The sequence below is a fragment of the Papio anubis genome, unplaced genomic scaffold (genome assembly GCF_008728515.1).
Source record: "Papio anubis isolate 15944 unplaced genomic scaffold, Panubis1.0 scaffold664, whole genome shotgun sequence".
NCBI classification, from domain to species: domain Eukaryota; kingdom Metazoa; phylum Chordata; class Mammalia; order Primates; family Cercopithecidae; genus Papio; species Papio anubis.
The window spans coordinates 1-20,189 of record NW_022166867.1 but is presented as its reverse complement, the minus strand read 5'-3'; the positions used below and the strand labels follow the sequence as shown (position 1 = coordinate 20,189).

Here is a 20,189-nt window from a genome sequence, read left to right as displayed (position 1 = left end):
ATGATATTTATGTTGTTACAGTGGTTTTACAACCACTTCACAGCAACAGGCTTCATATGATGTCAGTTAGCTAACAAAAATTCTTGTGTACTTAGAGATCTCATCTCCTTGATTAATCTTTAGTCTGCTTGATTAATCTGCTAGATCTAGTATTTCCTTGCTACCTCTCTCTTTGCCACAGGGAGTCTAAGTATATTTTATTTTATTTTAGTTCCGGGATACATGTGCAGAACGTGCAGGTTTGTTACATAGGCATACGTGTGCCATGGCGGTTTCTTGCACCTATTGACCCATTTGCTTAGTTCCCTCTCCTCACCCACCACCTCCCAAAAGGCCCTGGTGTGTGTTGTTCCCCTCCCTGTGTCTGTGGGTTCTCATTGTTCAACTCCCACTTGTGAGTGAGAACATGTGGTGTTTGATTTTCTGTTCCTGTGTTAGTTTGCTGAGGATGATGGTTTCCATGCAGCTTCATCCATGTCCCTGCAAAGGACATGACCTCATTTCTTTTTATTGCTGCATAGTATTCCATGGTGTATATGTACCACATTTTCTTTATCCAGTCTATGATTAATGAGCAATTGAATTGGTTCCACTACTTTGTTATTGCAAATAGTGCCGCAATAAACATACGTGCGCATGCGTCATTGTAGTAGAATGATTTATATTCCTTTGGGTATATGCCCAGTAATGGGATTACTAGGTTAAATGGTATTTCTGGTTCTAGATCCTCGAGGAATTGCCATACTGTCTTCCACAATGGTTGAATGAATTTACATTCAAGTACTTTTTTTTTTTTTCATTCAAGTACTTTGAATTTACTTATTTTTGTTAGTTACTCGAGTAAGGCTTTAAATCTCTCTTATCTTTAGAGATTTCCTTCTGCAGATGACAGAATCTTCTCACATGCAGCTCTTATATGCAGTAACTTTTGATATTGCTTTACTTTAGGGATTTAAAAAATGTTTTACGTTACCGTTTCCTTCTCAATGGTTTCCTCCTATTAATGAATTCATTCTAAATCAAGCTGAATGACTTAGAATGTGACACGATATACACTGAAGTTAACATGGTTTATCTGGAAGTTATATATGTTCACTGGCAATATCATTTTAAAACTCATGGTTATGGCAGCTACTTTAGAAAGAATAGCCATTTCAGAAAGAAAACCTTGGTATATTATTAATAGGGTCAATTTTGGAAACAAGCCTAACATACATGTATTTGGATATCAGGTTTTCTTCTTGGTACCTTGCTACTCTTGGTGGATTTATCTAGTATAACAAACCATCGGTCTGATAATACATATCTGATAGTGTTGCTGTGAATATAATTGAGGTAATACATGTAAAAGAGCTGGCACACAAAAAGGAGCTCAAAAAATTGTTCTTTCCTTACCAGGTGTTGCCCTGGTTCCTGCCATATCGCTCCCCAAAGGTGCTGTAGGAGCCATCATAGTGTTTGTAGTTCAACTGTCTCTGGTAACCTGGAAAGGAAGATTAATGAAACAGCACAATGGATTAATGTGCATGCTGAGGGCGGAGGAATTACTAAAATACCTTGGCTTCCCTTGTGACATTTCTTAAATTTTGTTGTCATAGATTAGGAGTTTCTGAGCCTTAAACATTTTATTGGAGGTTGGAGCGTGGATAGTTTCCATGAAATTAACTATCATAGTAGGCTAAGCTAATGTATCATGATATTCATAAGTAACTGAAACCTACTGGGAAATCCAGTTGAAATAACATTCAAGTTTTCCCTTACTCGAGTAATCACTCACCAGTGTTGAGATAGCCAATGGCCTTGGACTCGATCTCTGGAGTAAGCTGCTGTGTTTCATTTAGATAATCCAGAACATAGATGTTAGGAGCAAAGAGGACCATATTCTGCTCTCCACAGCCATAGGGCATCTGGAGAAGATTTTGTATGTTTTGCATGGCAGAGCCTAATATGTCTCCTAGAGAATGGGAGAGATGGGAAGTCATAAAGCTTGGAGATTATCATCTATCAAAATCATTAAGCAGAAATAATTAGTTGAGCTTAGAATTTGAGAAAATTTAGGAAGGATGATTCTTCCAGGGATAGGAGTATGATTGAAAACAATAAACAAGCCCAAAGAAGAAGAGAAGAAAGAAGTTAAAATTATAGTGTCACTTTTAGTATATATTTATGGCAAAGAAAAATAGTATAATAGAAGCTGTTAATGCCCAGATCCATTATGGGTTGGAGACTCACCCAAAACTGAGACAGAAGCTCGGGCAGATTCTTCTACGACATTTGGTGGCAGTTTCAGGGATAATTCTTCAGATACCTCACCACCTAGAGAAATAAGCAAATCAGACATATGAAAATTATTTCTGCATTATATCTTTCTAAACAGCTCTATGACCCAGAAGCTAGGACTATGCCTTATACTAAACTTCTCCTGAAAAGTTGTCCTCCTTTAATACAACAGTAATATACATATCTTACAAATGGGCTACTGGTTCCTGTGATTTTCAGAATTTCTTCTTCAATGATCTTTTCAGTAACTTATGTAGAATTGCACGCCAAATATGACAACAAATTGTAAGAGCCTGGTGATGCTGTGATTCAGCTGCTGTCATCTGATGGCTAACACAAGATGGTTATCACAAGATGGTCTATTTAGCCCCCACCACCAACTTCCTTACTCAACAGTTGTATGGAGAAAATACCAACAACAAAGCCCTATAAGTATACATAGGTAAAGGAAAAATTACCCACAAAAGGTCCTGAATTCTATAATAATGCTATGTTCTTTCTTCAAATATTGGATATAAAGATAGTATTTTTATGGAAGACCTAGAAAATTGAGGATAAGAAAGTGAAGATGAACAGTATTTGATGCATTGAAAATAAAATAATTACTACTGATGAACATACATTTACTTCCATTTTAATCTTGGTAAATTATATGAAATGAAAATGAGAGAAGTGTCGTATTTATTTTCATACTGAATTCCTTCCTCATAAAATTCATATTAAAATGTTTCTTAAAAAAAGCCATTAGCATAGTTAAGGGACAAAAGGCCAAGCAAAATAAAATGCTTGACTCACTGAAAATAAAATAACTGCTACTGATGAATATACATTTACTAAAATTTTAATATTGGTGAATTATATACAAATGAAAAATGTAGCAATTATCTTCCCTTTCTCATAAAATTAATATTAAAACTTTTGTTAAAAAAATGCCATAAACAAAGTTAAAAACACAAATGACCAAATGAAAGAAAATATCTGCAACATATTCAACAGATAAAGAATTAGTGTCATACAACCGAGTCAGAAAAAAACTACTCAAAAGACAAATGGCCAAAGATTATAAAGGCAATTAATAAACATGCAAAACTAAGGTCATGCTTGTAATTAAAAAAATATAAATTAAAACAACAGCAAAATTTTTTTTTCTAAATTTTTGGCAAAAATTAAAATGAAAAACTTTGATGGTAACAGATGATGGCAAGTATAACACTATGGTAATGTATACTGGTGGAAGTATAAATGCATTTGGGTAATAAAGAGGAGAATTTTCTTTTTGTAGTTCTATTAAAACTCAGAATAAAGCAAGATGATGGACTAGAAAGTCTCAGGATCTTCTCTCCCTCCACAGAAAGTCCAACTAGCTACTATCCACAGATCAGAAAATCTATTTTGAAAACCCCAATACTTGGAAACAAGTCTAGAACACATACATTGTTCACAGAACTGAGTGAAGACAAATTAGAAGGGTAGGAAGAATGGTCTCGCTTTGACCATGTCACTGTTCCCACTCCTTTAGGTTAGCACAATGCCAGACAGAGAGGATTCCCCTGGGGTCACAGTTTCCACAGAGGGGAAAGAGAACCAGAGGTAGACATCAAGATTCTCAAGTATTCAAAGACACTTCTCAGGAAGCCCACTCTGGTCTCATTTCACTGGGAACACTGGAAGTAATGGCATGACTAGACTACCTGAGGTCAGGTAGAAACAAAGAAGGACAGAGCTCACAGTGACCAGCATGTGCATTTTAGTAGTGCTTCTGTGTTTCTGCCAGCTATGGCACTCATTCAGAGACACCAGCCAACTGCATAGCCCATCTGCAAAACTGAGCTGGTCACTTTCAGAAGCATGGTGGGAAGTTCAACCTAGCTTGAGTTTCCAGATGGCCAGTCTGTAAGCCCAGCTTCAGAGCTTATGCCAGTGATCCCACCCAGGTAGGAGACACTTCTGTGCATTTCATAGAAGTGTAGGGGTTAAATACGCTTGACCTGGGAGTCTAAAGGGTGGCTCAACTCAGCCAAAACCTCACTCCATGGCTCCATGCACAAGGGTGGGGTAGCAGTCCTCTATTATGCAAATCTAAGAAGTATAGTATTTATTTCTGTCCAACCCAAGCAACAACTCCACCTAATCTCACAGCCCAGATTGTGACCCTGTCTACCTTAAGGTCCCAAATAGCAGAATCATCCAGCCAGGCAATATATCCTGTGACTGGCCTGACCAGAGGCCCTTGCAGTACCCAGCCAGCAGCTCCACCAGATAGCAGAGACCAAACAGTGATCTTGCCAGACAGCAAGGCATAACCAGTGGCCCTACCAAACATAAGAGCAAAGGCAGTGGCCCAGCCAACTAGGGAACCCATGAAAAACTCTGCCTGCTCAAGGTTGTCACCAACTGATCTTTCCAGAATTATAGGCTAGACTAAATAGCAAATGTTTATCCCTGCCAAAGAATACCTATAAAGGCCAGAAGAAGTGGCTTTCTCCTCAAATGCACAAACAATGCAAGGACAAAGGATTATGAAGAATCAAGGAATCATGACACCTCCAAAAGAAACTGACAAAGCTCAAAAAATTGACCTCATAGAAATGAAAATCTATAAAATCACTGACAAAGAATTCTCCTCTTGAATAATCCTCTTGAAGAAATTCAGTTGACTACAAGAATATATAAATACAAAATTAAATGAATTTGCAAAACAATACACCAACAAAGTGAGAAGTTTGACATGAAATAGAAACAATTATCTGCAACTTAGCTAATATTGTAAAATAAAAAATAAATAGAAACAATTAAAAAGAAACCAAATAGAAATCCTAGAAATAAAGAATACAATGACTTTATTTAAAAATACAATAGAAAACTCAACAGTAGACTTGGTCAAGCAGAAGAATCAGTGAGCTCAAAGACAGAATATTTGGAATTATCCAGGCAGAAGAGCAGAAAGACAAAAGAATGACGAAAGCCTATGGAAATTATGGGACATCATCATGAAATCAAACCTTTGCATTAAAGAAAGTCCAGAAGAAGGAGACTATAAAGCATATTTAAAGCAATAATGAAAAAAAAAAGAGTACAGAATCAGGAAAAAAAAAGAAAAAAAAAAATCAACATGGCTGAAAACTTCCCTGATCAGGGGATAGATGCCAGCATCCAAGTACAGGAGGCACAGAGTTCTCCAATGAAATTCAAATGAAAGAATTGTTCACTAAGACACAATAATTAAACTATCAGAAATCAAAGACGAAGAAAAAATTCTGAAAGCAGAAGGTGATAAGAAACATATCACATACAAAGGAATTCCAATACAACCATCCATGGGTTTTTAGCAGGAACCCTGCAGGCTGAGGGAGAGTGGAATAATATATTCAAAGTGCTGAAGGAAAACAAAAATAAAAACAATGTGTAATCAAGAATTCTTCATCCAGCAAAGCTGTCTTTTAGAAATGAGGGAGAAATAAAACATTCCCAGACAAACTACAAGCTAAGGGAGTCGTCAACATTAGTCCTGCCTTCAGGAATTACTGAAGGGAGTTCTTTAAGCTGAAACAAAAGGTTCCTAATTAACAATACAAAAACACAAAAGCACAAAATGTAATGGTATAAGTAATACAGAGCCATATTCAGAATACTCTGTGACTGTAATGATGGTATTAAAAGTACTTTTATCTCTAGTACAAGGGTTAAAGGACAAAATATTAATAACAAGCATAGGACAGTGTGACTAAATCTGGAGGAGATTACGTTAAGTGAAATAAGCCAGGTACAGGAAAACTCAGTGTTAGAATGCCCCGAATTCAGCCATCCAGAGTTTGCATTACTAATTATTTAAGGAAACATCCCCTTTGGTATGTGATATGGTTCTTATCACCTTCTGCTTTCAGAATTTTTTCTTCGTCTTTGATTTCTGATAGTTTAAATGGTGACCCACTGTCACCATTTATTTTCAAAGTAGTACTGGAAGTATCAGCAAGAGCAATCAAACATGAAAAAGAAATGAAAAATATACAAATTGAAAAGGAAGAAGTAAAATTTTCACTGTTGGTGATGACATTATCATATATTGGGAGCTCAAAAGACTTCACAAAAGGGTTGCAAGAACTTATAAATGAATGCAATAAAGTTGCAAGATACAAAATCAACACATAAAAATCAGTAGTATTTTCTATACACTAACAATGAATGATCAAAAAAGAAATAAAAACAATCCCATTTACAATAGCTATGAAAAAAATATGTAGAAATAAATCTAATCAAGGAGGTGAAGTGTACACTGGAAACTATAAAACACTGATGAAAGAAATCAAAGAGAACACAAATAAATGAAAAGCATACAATGTTCATGGATTGGAAGAATTAATATTGTTAAAATGTCCACACTACCCAAAGCAATCTACATATTCAACGTAATCCCTATCAAATTACTGGTGTCTAGTTATGGAATCATAAGTGTCATCAACAGATGAATAGATAAAGAAAATTTGGTATATATACACATGGAATTCCATTCCATTTTAAAAAAGAAGAACATGCTGCCATTTAGGGCAGCATGATTAAATCTGGAGGAGATTATGTTAAGTGAAATAAGCCAGGTACAGGAAAACAAATATTGCATGTTCTCATTTGTATGTGGAAGCTAAAACATTCAAATTCACAGGAGCAGAGAGTAGAATGGTGGTTATGGAGCATGAGGCTGGAGTATAAGGAAGATTGTGTTCAAGGGACACAAAGTCTCAGACAGAAGGAATACATTTTTTTCTTTTTGGGATCTATTGCACAGCATGGTGAATATAGTTAATAATAGAGTGTTGTATGTTTCAAACTTGCTTAGAGAATTTCAAACGTTCTCACCACAAAACATAAGTATTTGAGATTAGCTTGATTTAATTATTTCACATTCTATTCATAAATCATAACATCAGTTTGTATGCTGTAAATATATACAATTATAAATGGTCAGTTTACAATGTAATTAAAGAACAACAACCAACCAAACAAATAAAACTATGCATATCTACACATATGCTCTCTGACTCAGGAATTTTTAACATTTTGGTATGTACCCTAGCTGTATTTGTATATGTTCATAAGGAGGCTATTATTATAATTAACTAATTTTTTTAAAGCTAGCAAATAGTTGAAAAAATCAATATAGGAAGACTAAAACACTAAGCAGAATTGTGATATATTTATATTACAAGATTAAAAGCAATGAAAAGGAAAGACCTAGATCTACAATTTGACATAGATAAATCTCCAAGACAGGATGCTGAGTAAAAAACAAACAGTGATTTATACAATGAAACTTATACAGTTTATTATATGTAAATCACACATCCACAAACATATACATCTACACACATTATTTCTAAAGATAAATGGATGACAAAGTACTGAAAAATGTTCAGGGGGTTGACATTAACCTTTAATATGATGTTCTCTTTTGTTTTTTTTAAATAAGAATATATTTTTATATAATTAGGTAAGCAAATTTGATTATGTTGGTAATTAAAATGAAATTAAATAAAGCTATTTGATGATTAGGCCTTACACCTAAGAGATAAATCAAAATAAGGAACTCAGAAATGGAGAAGTCATGATAAAAGGATTGAATGATAGGTACTCAATTCACTTAAATGTAGAAATAAGGCTAAATGACGAGGAAAGTATGGTTTTAGGATACATTTTATATGTTACATCTTGGCCACAGATGAATAGGTAAAGTATTTAGTATTTAGGATGAAAAACATACTAAATAGAAATTGTAGGTAGTCAGAGTATGGTGTTGATTCAGTGTTGGTTTGGGGTGAGAATGCGTTGTGCTGATACATTTCTTAGTGTATTAAATTTTTACTGTAAGTTTCTTAGTGTATAAAATTTTTACTGTAAGTTTTACTGTAAGTTTCTTCTCAAATGATTGATAGAGCATTAGGTACAGGATAGGCATCAAACAAACATTAATATGACAATAATGGTAAAGGCCATGACAACTTTTTCTTTGGGAAATAGCAATCCCATTATCAAATACCGTTGGCTATGCAAAACTCAGTGTTAGAATGCCCCGAACTCAGCCATCCAGAGTTTGCCTTACTAATTATTTAAGGAAACATCCCCTTTGGTAATATTCATTTTGATTCTACCCACTTTCTACCTATGCCCATACCATACACTGGTCAGAAAGTCATTTGATGTTTGCATAGGTGCTACATAGATCAAGACTCAGAATGCAGGCCTAGGGATATTCTGATCAAATTACTTGGCCTTCCTAAGAACTGTTTTCCCCAATTGTCAAATGCATTGATGCTGCTTCAGGTCTTAGATCACAGAGAAAGTGTAGGAATAATATATAAATGTTCTTTGAACTTTAAATGTTAGACTTTAATGTTTTTTAAATTATGATGGTTGACTCTTACCTGATGGACAAAGCAGGGAGTTGAATGTTGTTTCCTTCTCTAGTCCTTCAGGCTTTAGGTAAAAGAAAGAAAAGTTAGTGAGAATGGACTGACCTTTAGAACATGTGTGTTAATGGAGGGACCACAGATATCTGGATAGTGAAGAGAAGGATTTGAACTGTATTATCTAAGAAAATTCTGTACATATAAGCAATATATGTAGGAGGTAATTTTATGCAAGAAAGTAAATCAAAGGGAGGCTGGGCATGGTGGCTCACACCCATAATCCTAGCACTTTGGGAATCTGACGTGGGTGGATCACTTGAGGCCAGGAGTTCGAGACCAGCCTGGCCAACGTGGTGAAACCCTGTCCCTACTAAAAATACAAAAATTAGCTGGGTGTGGTGGTGCACGCCTGTAATCCCAGCTACTCAGGAGGCTGAGGCACAAGAACTGCTTGAACCCTGGAGGCAGAGGTTGCAGTGAACAGAGATCCTGCCACTGCACTCCAGCCTGGGTGATGGCAAGACTCTGTCTCGAAAACAAAAACAAAAACAAAAACACCCCAACAAAACAGAAAGTAAATCAAGAGACAGAGAGATACATGAGAATAACATTATAAAATATCCATATATTATTATTATGTTACCCATCTATATTACTATATATTATCATGGACTATATATTATTTAGGCTTACTTACTTCAACCAACAGAGGCTTGATGATTGTGTCTTTCTTTCCATATTGAGGGACTGAAGCCACCTCAGTTCCACACAGCTCTTGAGACTCTAGTGCCTCTGCACTCACAGTGAAATTCACATTTCCTGGGAAAAAAAAAAAAAAGGCCAATAGAAATGAATGCCATCTTCCCCTTCCTCCATGCCTCCAAACTCAAGATTTATAAATGTTCAATGCTCTGTAAACTTTTGTTTTATTAAAACACAGAAGCAGGAATGGAAACATGCAAATGAGAGGTGAATGATACTGGGAATTCAAGGTGGAGATGTTGAGGATATCTTTGTAGGTATCTTAGAATAAAAGACAAAGGAAAAAAATCGCAGCATCTAGCGGTCTTTTCCTGAAGGAAGTAGCACTCAGTATAAGGTTCCCACTGCCATAGGCAATCTTTGAGTAAAGAATTACCTCTAGGAGTTTTTTGCTCACCTAATGATTTTGGGGTTATTGCCCAGGACACAGTTTGCCGCCCGTTTGCACAGATGCAGTGAGGCTCTTGTTCCTTCTCCACTGGGACAGCTAGGAAGGCGGGAGAGGCTTCCAGCTGCACACTGACCTGAAACCACACATAAGAAAGAGAGTAGAGGGGGAAGGAGAACAGAGGGAGAATGGGTTTGCAATAAAGCATCTTGAGGAATTGGTTAGATTTCAGGTTGCCTCACATTAAAGATGATATAAATGAAGATCAAATACCTGAAATACATTTAAGTGGATCTGACATATAAATCTGAGTTATTTTGGAAGCAACCTGCTCTTTCACATGATGGGACCAGAGGAAGGGAAAGGTAATGATGGCATGCTGCTCTACCTCTTTGGTCTGGAACTTTGACCATTCGCTCAGATCTCCCAGCAGAGGATACAAGACTTATAAACAGTTATGGTTTCAGCAGAGGTAAGATGCTCACAAACAACTTTTAAAATTAGGTTTAATATAATGAATGAGCTATGAAAAGTTAAATATATGAGATCGTAGAGGTTGAAACCTTATGGAATCTGTCATGAGAATAAAGTCCTGACTTTTGTCATCCCTGTCAGGAGTCTTCATACCACACAAATACTAACTTTGAAGGGTTATAAGGGCTAGCAACTTGCTTTATGGTGCAATTTGGTATTTGGAGATCTCACAACCTGTAACTTATACAATCATGAATATCTAGTAAGCATAGTTTGCATACAAGAGTTTGTCAGTACTCCTAGGAATGCAACTTTTAATTTACTTGATGGCTACCTTGTGTGTAATTGAGGAAAGAGATCCTTACCCGGATGCATTTGGGAAGGTAGTTTAGGACCGTGGCCTTGAGTGTGAAGACCTCTCCACGGATCACAGAGTAGGGCATTGTGAGCTCCACAAAGAAGGGCTGGAAGGCTCGGAGAGAGGCAGTGGAAGAGATACCAAGTCCAGCGTCTTCAGACAGGCAGAAAGCCCCTGCCTTCCAGTCAGTGATGGTGTCAGGCACTGTTACTCCTACCTCAGCCACACCTGATGAGCTGGAGAGGAGGGAAAGTGAAGGATAGAAATGAAGCAGTTAAATACATCCTCTCTAGGGAGAGAATCCCTAGGAATGATTCTACTGTCACGACTTAAAAACACTCAATAGAAAGACCAATAACGGAGAGTATAATCAAGGATTGAGATGGGGAATATAAGGCCTTTTCTTCCAGCTGTTTTTAATTGTAGTATATCAGAATTGTAGCATAACTTTTTACAGACAATATAGTTATAAATGTAATATGCAGTTTGAGATTGTTCTTCAGTTCTCTTCCCAAAAATGCTGTTCCACTGAGGGCTGCTTTATAATTTTAAATTCTACTACTATTGTGTATAGTGGGTCTGACTGAATCTGTATTTAACTCAGGATTGCCAACCAATGAGGGATCTCTTACAGGCATTAATCTGTGCAGTACTTGGTTATATTTGGTCTTTATGCCCATTTTCTGGAAATCTTAGAATTAAATTTGCACAAAATTTTTTAGCTCTGATGCAATTAGATTAGTAAGACTTCTTAGCTGATGTATTTACGTTAAACATCTCCTGAAATTAGCAATGCGTTTGAAAGAAGTACTTCAGTACTGAAAAATTAGCTAACAGCTCCTAGTTAGGCTTCGTCTACCCACTTCCTCAGTTGCTGACTGAGTGTTGGGCTTCTAACTAGCCTGCACGGGGAAGCAGAAGGGGCAGGAAAACGATCGACTTACAGGGAGCCTGAGAAGCAGTAAGGGCACTTCCCATGCCTCCTTCCCCCGGCTCACCCCACAGATAAAACCAGGTCTCCAGCATACCCCTGGGAATAATTTGTCTATGCATCAAGCACCCCAGCGTCTACAGCTCCTACCTAAGGGTCGGGCTCCTAAATCACCCAGGAGTAGTTGGAGCTCTGCAATCAGGAGTCTCCCTAGACCACAGTGAACATAGAGGTGGTTTTAAATAGGCCTTTGAGCAATGCCAGTGGCTACCTGCCCCCAACCACCCCTTGCCTCAATACGGAGAGAACAGGCAAAATCTCCTAGCTTCCGGTCTCTCCCTCGAAGGAGTTTGTCTACACACATTTCTGGCTGCCTCCTAAGGGTTGGGCTTCTAAACAGTTTGCATCTGGGAGTGAAAGGGAGAGGTAGACAAGACTCCAGGAGCCTGAAAGGGAGCATATGGCCATTCCCACTCCTTCTCCCCACCTGCGCCACTGGCTTGTTTCAGGGATAAAACTCCATTTCCAGTATCACTTTGGAAGGAGTTTCTTCACTGTCCTGGGTACAAATGCACATTGCCACAGCCATTATGGAAAACGGTATGGAGATACCTCAAAAATTTTCAAATGGAAACTACCATATGTCCCAGAAATCCCTCTTCTGGGTATACTCCCAAAGGAAATGAAATAAGCACCTCGTAGAGATATATGTGTTTTGGTGTTCATGACAGCATTATTCACGGTTGTCAAGATATAAAAACAACCTAAGTGTCTGGGTGAATGGATAAATAAATTGTGGCTATGCATAATGGAATATTATTCAGCCTTAAGTCGAAGAAGATCCTGCCATTTGTGACAACATGGATGAAGCTGGGGGAGATTATGCTAAGTGAAATAAGCCAGACACAGGACAAATACTGCATGATCTTACTTGTATGTGGATGCTAAAAGAAGTTGAATACATAGGAACAGAGAGTAGAAGGGTGGTTGGGGTTACACGGATGGGGAGAAGCAGGTCAAAAGGTACAAAGTTGAAGTTATGTAGGATGAATAAATTTAGAAATCTAAAGTACAGCATGAGGACTATAGTTGATAATATAGTCAACTATAATGACTATATAGTTGGATACTGAAACTTGGCTAAAATGATAGATTTTAGGTGCGCTTGCCACGCACACAAAAACAGGTAACAATGTGAGCTAATAGATGTGTTAATTTGCTTGACTGTAGTAATCATTTCACTGTGTGTATGTGTATGTATATCAAAACATCATGTTGTACATCATAAACAAATAAAACAATAAAAACAGGAAAACTAGCAAAGAATTGAAAATAGTGAGGGACCTCTATCGTTGCATATTGCATATGCAGGAAGTTACTTACTTTACCACCACCAAATCCCAGATCCATGTCTCAGGGAAGTACTTTCGTACAGTCTCTGTGTGAGGCTCTTCAAGTTGCAGCTTGCGTGCCTGGCCTCTTCCCATTACATCTGCATCTATGTTGGGTGAGGGATAAGATACTACAATAAACATACAGATAAAGCTTATGAGAGAACGTAATAGTTGTCACCAAAAAAAACCCAAATCGTCTGATGAAATAGAGAGGAAGGAGGAGAGGGCACTTGGGTCATTAGGGAAAGCTTCTTTGAGGAGGAAATATGTTGGATGTTGGATGACTTATGAAGTATTAGAATAAGCTAGGAGTGGCCGGGCGCGGTGGCTCACGCCTGTAATCCCAGCGCTTTGGGAGACCGAGGCGGGCAGATCACGAGGTCAGGAGATCAAGACCACCCTGGCTAACACGGTGAAACCCCGTCTCTACTAAAAAATACAAAAAAAAAATTTAGCCAGGTGTGGTGGCGGGCGCCTATAGTCCCAGCTACTCGGGAGACTGAGGCAGGAGAATGGCGTGAACCCGGGAGGCGGAGCTTGCAGTGAGCGGAGATCGCGCCACTGCACTCCAGCCTGGGCGAACTGGGCGACAGAGTGAGACTTCGTCTCAAACAAACCAACCAACTAACCCACCGCTCCCCCCCCACAAAAAAAAGAATAAGCTAGGAGTGAGCTGGGGGAGGAGGATCATAAGCAGAGGCTATAGAGAGTTTGGCAGACAGAGGCTTGGATTATCTGTGGGGCACAAGGACTTTGTGGAGTCCTTGGTGGCTGCTGCCGCTGTGCTAAGTGGAGAGTGCTATGACACAAGGCCGTGAAGAGGGCAGGAATCCAAGTTTCCATTGGTGTGCTCCTCTGCAGGAGCAAGGAAAAACTAACACAGATGTTACGACAGTGGCTTTGAGAAACAGTTTACAGGAGGGAAAAGTTCAGTGATAATAAAGACTATTCTCTATCGTGTCAGAAGATTACAGTTAGTTTCTTTCACTCTATTCACCTTCTAGTAAGGGTGTGCTGGTCAATATTTCACAACCAGCTCTCTGGAAAAAAATTGTGCATATATAAACTTATACATGCATAAATTTACTATCAACCTTACTGATAAAGGATGGCACAATATAATTTATAAATAGTAAAATACACCATAGACTTCATAGTGAATTCTGTAGAGCCAATTGATTCTCCCTAAATGCTTTCCTTGATTTTTGACCCTCTTTTCTCTGCACTCAACTTATCCTCAATCATGATTTGACAATAAGGGACTATAAATAAATGCTTGATTACTATTCAGTTCATCAAAGAAGTAGCTCATGTCATTGATGAATGTGTGTGGTTCCAACATCAATATTGGTTGATGTGTTGGGGAAGTTGAACAGCGTTTTTACCTGACTGATGGAGAATGTAGTCCTGTTTTGTGAACATTTCTATTTCTCTTTACACTAATCCTATGCTTGGAAACTTTCTCTTTCCTTTTCAGCCTAACACATCTATCTCCATTTACTAGAATTTGAGTTTATATTGCTATGTGACCTTGAGCAATAACCATAATATGTATGACTCACAAGTCCTTTCTTTTGTTAATTTTTGTCACATTGTATCTTTAAAAAAATTTAAAAGCCAGTGAATATATTAGGTAATACATATGTATTAATTTTTTGTTTACCATAATAACCTACACGTAGAACTTCAGGTCCATTCCTTTCATACTGTTGAAGCTGTGGACATATTTTGGGTTTACGAATCTTTGAGTTGGTGAATGCCTTTAAGCTCATGTCCTGCAAAGGAAATTATTATCTAATCAGTAAATATATATTATAAAATATACATAGGTGGATACTTCTTTTCATTGAATTTGACAAGCAATCCAGTTAACTTAATATTAAACTTTGAATATTCACATGTGTAGAAGGGATATTTGTATACTTAAGGAGGTAATTTTATTCTTTTCATTAAACTCTTTCAACAGTAATTATTTTGTATATACGATATTAATAAACATCACAGAGCAATTAATTTCTGTGAAAAAAGGAAACTTGAATAATATTCCAGAAAGTTCCAGCTTAGTTCAGCAGCTTTTAGCAGATCTGCTGCTATTAGTGGAGAAGCCACTTACCTCTTTATATCCCATTACCCTCAACTAGGACATGAAGGCATTCAAATAAAGACTCTTTTCCAAGTGTAATATTTTAAGAACCTTAAGATCAGACCATCTACAACATAAGGATTTTACCTGTAGGAAGCTATATATATCCTTTTCATTTGTATTTGATACTGGAGTATATGTGATTCCATTAATATAGACATTATGACGATTGACACAGTCTTCATCGTCCTGGTCATTCAAAGGCTCAGGGAAGCCAGTGAGGTCCTTTACTGGTAGCAGGTTATAAACCTGTACAAATTCAAAAGACAAAAAGGCAAACTTATTTGTGACTTTTTTTTAAGTTCAAGGAGAAAAGAATAGGAATAATGAACATCAGTCTTTCTTTGAGTGCTCTCATTGCTCTGATGATTTATAGTGGGTATGGATCATTTTCTTGACACAGTGTTTTCATTTTGAAGATGTTTAACAATTTTAGGGAAAAAAAACACTCCATCTAAGTACTCAAGGGCCATACTACTTCGTTACACAGTTCAGAGGCCGCCACTAGACTCAACACTGGAATGAAATAAAATTTTATTAATTGAAAAATCGAGGTCTGATGTATATGTGACATTGCACAAAGCTTTGAGATGAGAGAAGGAAATGATAGTTTTGTGCTTATCTTGTGGTAAGCAACAAAGTTAATGGGTGCATGTTCTAAACAGGCACACGATAGGCATATCCTCTCTCCACAGGATATGATGGCATTTTCTTAGGTATTATTAGTGGAAACAAAATGCTCCAGATCTTCATATAATACATAAAACTTTAACTGTAAAATCCTAGGCATGATGCTTTCAAGTCCATTTGAAGGTGAGAAGACAGACAGACATAAAAATTGTGATCATTACATTGCATTATATTTGTAGGAGTTTAAAACTGATTGACAAGAACGGATGAACAAAGTGAGTGGTGTGATGAAATTAGACACCTTCTCAAAGTATCTTAACATTTCTCCTTTCCTCTCCCTGCTTTATTGTGGCATATTCCATAATTATCATCTGTCTTACCTATGGGACAGACAATGTAACTTCCATGAGACATAAATTTTTATCTTTCCAGTGGCTCACTGCTTGATCTCTACTAGCACTTAGTATAATGCCTAGAACACAGTGGGCATTAAATAAATGTGTTGAATGAATGGCCTATACTAGTAGCAGCAAAGTATTTCACTGGTAAAACACTAATCAAAGGTTGAGAAGAGCTGGTGTTTTAACTCGGGTCTACTACTAAATCCCTGAAAGCTTCGGCTTTATTATTAATACATAGGATTGTCTGCCTTATCTACCCATCAGGGTTGTTATAATTTGAAAAATTCTTTGAGAATTATAAAATTATGTTATTCAAAACATAAAACATGTATATTATTTTCCCACATATCCTCTTGAGATCCTACTGCTGAAATGTACTTACTGCTTCCTTTAGAAGTATTCTAATATTTTCAGTTAAAATCCCATTAGAAGGACAAACAAGTAAGAAATATTTTCTTATAAGTTTCTATTTCAGGAAAATAAAAATACAAATTTCTCTTTGTTCAATTATGGTAGTAGAAAAAACTTCAGTAAGAGGTTATTACAATTGGCCTCATATTAAAAATCTGAAGATGTGAAAAAACTACTATTAGTACATGCCGTTAACTAGTTTTTGCTGTTCCAATTCAGCATACCCTTTTGCTATTTCTTCTATTAGCTCCATATTTTCAAAGATTTCAGTTATCAATGTCAATTATATAGTAATTCATTTTTCCTAAGTTCCTCAGAGATAATACATATTAGGAAGTGGGAGCTAAGCTTTGAGGATGCAAAGGCATAAGAATGATACAATGGACTTTGTGGATTCAGGGGGAAGGGTAGAAGGGGGGTGAGGGATAAAAGGCTACAAATTGGGTACAACGTATACTGCTCGGGTGATGGTTGCACCAAAATCTCAGAAATCACCACTAAAGAATTTATTCATGTGACCAAACGCTACCTGTTCCCCCAAAAACCTATGGACAAAAAGGGAAAGTATTCTGATACTTCCGTAGTGTAAGGCTGAATGGGTCAGAATGGGGTAGCAATGCAGAGATGATGGAAATGATGGAAATGATGTGTAGCTTGGGAAAGCAATTATTTCAGCAGATATAATTCTTTTTTTTTTTTTTTTTTTGAGATTGAGTCTTGCTCTATTGCCCAGGCTGGAGTGCAATGGCATGATCTCGGCTCACTCAACCTCCACCTCCTGGGTTCAAGTGATGCTTCTGCCTCAACCTCCCAAGTAGCTGGGACGACAGGCGCTACCACCACCTGCCTGGCTAATTTTTGTAGTTTTAGTAGAGACGGGGTTTCACTGGCCGTGTTGGCCAGGCTGGTCTGAAATTCCTGACCTCAAGTGATCCACCCGCCTTGGCCTCCCAAAGCGTTGGGATTATAGGCAAGAGCCACCAGACCCAACCATAATTCTTAGAAAAACAGAAATGTGATATTTCCTTTAGCCTGTGTAGTCTTAGTACAGGTACCTGTATCACTTTCGTTAGGCTTTTTGAAACGTTGAAACTAGTTTGAAAACTCCTATTATTGGTTGCACAGAGCTCTGGGATTTTAAGGACTTTGGGTAGTGCATGGTCTTTTTACATTTTAAATATATAATTTCCAAATGGCTTCCCTGATTGCTCAGTTAATCCTTTCTTTTATTTTGCATAACTACACTTCTCTTATAGCACTTCTCACAATCTGCTCTGTATTCTCTCCAGCCTTGCATATACGGATGTCTTGACACAATCAGAAGATTTGAGTTTGCATTGCTATGTACACTTGAGCAAGAAGCTTAACATATCTGAATAACGAGTCCTTTTTTGGTTGTTAATTTTCATCACATTTCATCTTTTAAAAAATTCTTTTATTTGATTCATTATACTGTATTAAGCGATACTTTTTTTTTTTTACCTATAGAAGTGAGTAGTTTTGTATATATATAAAATTCCTTACCAATGAAAGCCCACAAGAGAGCCCAAAACAATTAATTCCTAGATAAATATAATTTTAATTGATCTTATCCTACTTATCCAGGCATTTTTCCTTGCTCTGAGCCCCTGGCATGGCCCTTCTTGATTCCTGAGGCTGCTGAGAACTCACCGAGGACGCCGAGAGCTCAGCATCAGGCTTCATGAGCAGCACGCTTTGGTCCACAGCACGGAGGGCGCAGAGGGACTGAGGAGCCGCTGTGACTTGCAGGTGGGCGTGTGAGGCTGGGAGGCTTTGTGATGGGCGGAAGCTCAAATCCACCTGTGAAATTGGAACAAAAGGTCAGAAAAGCAAATTTCCCGGTTTACCCATGCATTCACTCGCATTTGCAGTGTTCCTCATGTACAATGTATAACCACTCTGCTTGACTTCGTGGAGGGTTGGCATTATGTCAATCCTGAAGCTTTTTGTCCCCTACACTTCTCTTTCCTTCTCAAGAATCACTTGAGCCATTAGAATTATTTCTAATTATTCTTATAAATTACTAGTCATGAAATGCCATTTTTATCTTTGATACACGGCAAGGTGCTTATTAATTTTGGTGGAACGTGCATGGGTTGAGGTGCTCTTGCATTTTTTCTTTTGGCTCCTTAGTAGTCTCAAACACGTGCTTACATATTTCCCAACATTTTACCATAGAAGAAGGGAATAATGTACTCTGAACTGTGTAATTGGTAAGAGGCAATGCTAGGAGAAGTTTGAGAGTTTTGTACCAGGAATCAAGTGATTCTGCTTCTTAGTATGACTCTGCCACTACCTTGCTGAAAGTCTCTGGGGAATTTGTTTAACCCTTTTGGCCCTAATGTTCACATGTATAAAACAAACGATAACAGTAGTAACTTCTAGTTTAAAATGTTGAAGATTTTATTATGTAAAGTACCCACCTTGTTGTCCAGACAATTTTCGACCTTGTATTTTGCAGAATCCCCAATCACGTCCCCAGTAGGTAAAACGGCATATATGAGCAACCGAGCAACAGGAGCAATGTCTGACTTCACAGGGATTGAGATGGAAAAATGGCCCTTCACTGGGGCACAAAGAGAATGAGAGGCAGCGATCATAGGTTAATGACTATTTCCATTAGTAGATGTAAAAGACATAATAAACAGAAGATGTAACAAGTGGAGGACTGCCTCTAAGGACTCTAGCTTTAGAGAAAAACCTTATCAAAGCCCTCTCTCCTCTCATAAATCCTATACTATGTTGATTTCTCACCAGCTTTAAGCTTCAGATCACCTACATAATGTTCTGGGTATGAAGACATCCAGTTCACTACCATTTGATCTAGGCCTCATATTAGAAGAGGGAGATAGAACCTGAAGTTACGAGATGTAAGAATAAGAGTTCAACACATTGTATTCATGCTACATCCACTTTAACCTTCTATGAGCCAATATTTGATTCTTTCTCCATAAGAGGAACACCATGCTCCTTCAGAAGTTATTTTTTGATGCCTATGTAGATTCTTGAGAGGTTGTATTAAGTTTCCTTCAGTCTGCTGTGGTGCTTCTGTGTTGCTACAAGAGCTAATGAGAGAGTCGACTACTGATACTTTTTTAGCAAGTTATCTTTTAGAGTCTATTAGACTAGGAGCAACCTTCAAAGGTTTATATTATAACATATTTGCTCATGGTAAGAGTGCAGTTCAGTGGCGGAAGTACCCAATTTAATGCTTCATAATTCATAACTATCTTGAATAAAAAAAAGATATTTGTAATAATATAAATGATGGCTGAACGTGGTGGCTCACTCCTGTAATCCCAGCACTTTGGGAGGCTGAGGCGGATGGATCACGAGGTCAGGAGTTCGAGACCATCCTGGCTAACACGGTGAAACCCCATCCCCACTAAAAATACAAAAAATTAGCTGCGCGTAGTGGCGGGCACCTGTAGTCCCAGCTACTCGGGAGGCTGAGGCAGGAGAATGGTGTGAACCTGGGAGGTGGAGCTTGCAGTGAGCCGAGATCACGCCACTGCACTCCAGCCTGGATGACAGAGCAAGACTCCGTCTAAAAAATATATATATATTTATATGAATATATATAAATATATATTTATAT

The 20,189-nt window shown here is 37.7% G+C and overlaps 1 protein-coding gene across 2 annotated transcripts in view; it reads right to left on the bottom strand.

The window, feature by feature from the left end:
• LOC116273424 (alpha-2-macroglobulin-like) overlaps positions 1-19,239 on the bottom strand; it is a 29,694-nt gene extending 10,455 nt beyond the window's left edge. The window contains exons 1-12 of one of the 2 annotated variants that reach the window (XM_031662485.1): positions 19,015-19,239; positions 18,242-18,391; positions 15,216-15,377; positions 14,649-14,760; positions 12,975-13,089; positions 10,668-10,896; positions 9,838-9,964; positions 9,376-9,497; positions 8,694-8,745; positions 2,233-2,316; positions 1,778-1,954; positions 1,396-1,483 (exon numbers count right to left, since the gene is read on the bottom strand). In XM_031662485.1, the coding sequence (XP_031518345.1) occupies positions 1,396-1,483; positions 1,778-1,954; positions 2,233-2,316; positions 8,694-8,745; positions 9,376-9,497; positions 9,838-9,964; positions 10,668-10,896; positions 12,975-13,089; positions 14,649-14,760; positions 15,216-15,377; positions 18,242-18,391; positions 19,015-19,191 (1,595 nt within the window). In that variant the 5' untranslated portion in view covers positions 19,192-19,239. The remainder of the gene's footprint in view (positions 1-1,395; positions 1,484-1,777; positions 1,955-2,232; positions 2,317-8,693; positions 8,746-9,375; positions 9,498-9,837; positions 9,965-10,667; positions 10,897-12,974; positions 13,090-14,648; positions 14,761-15,215; positions 15,378-18,241; positions 18,392-19,014) is intronic. The other variant, XM_031662486.1, reaches the window with a different exon arrangement.
• Positions 19,240-20,189: the final 950 nt, after the last annotated feature.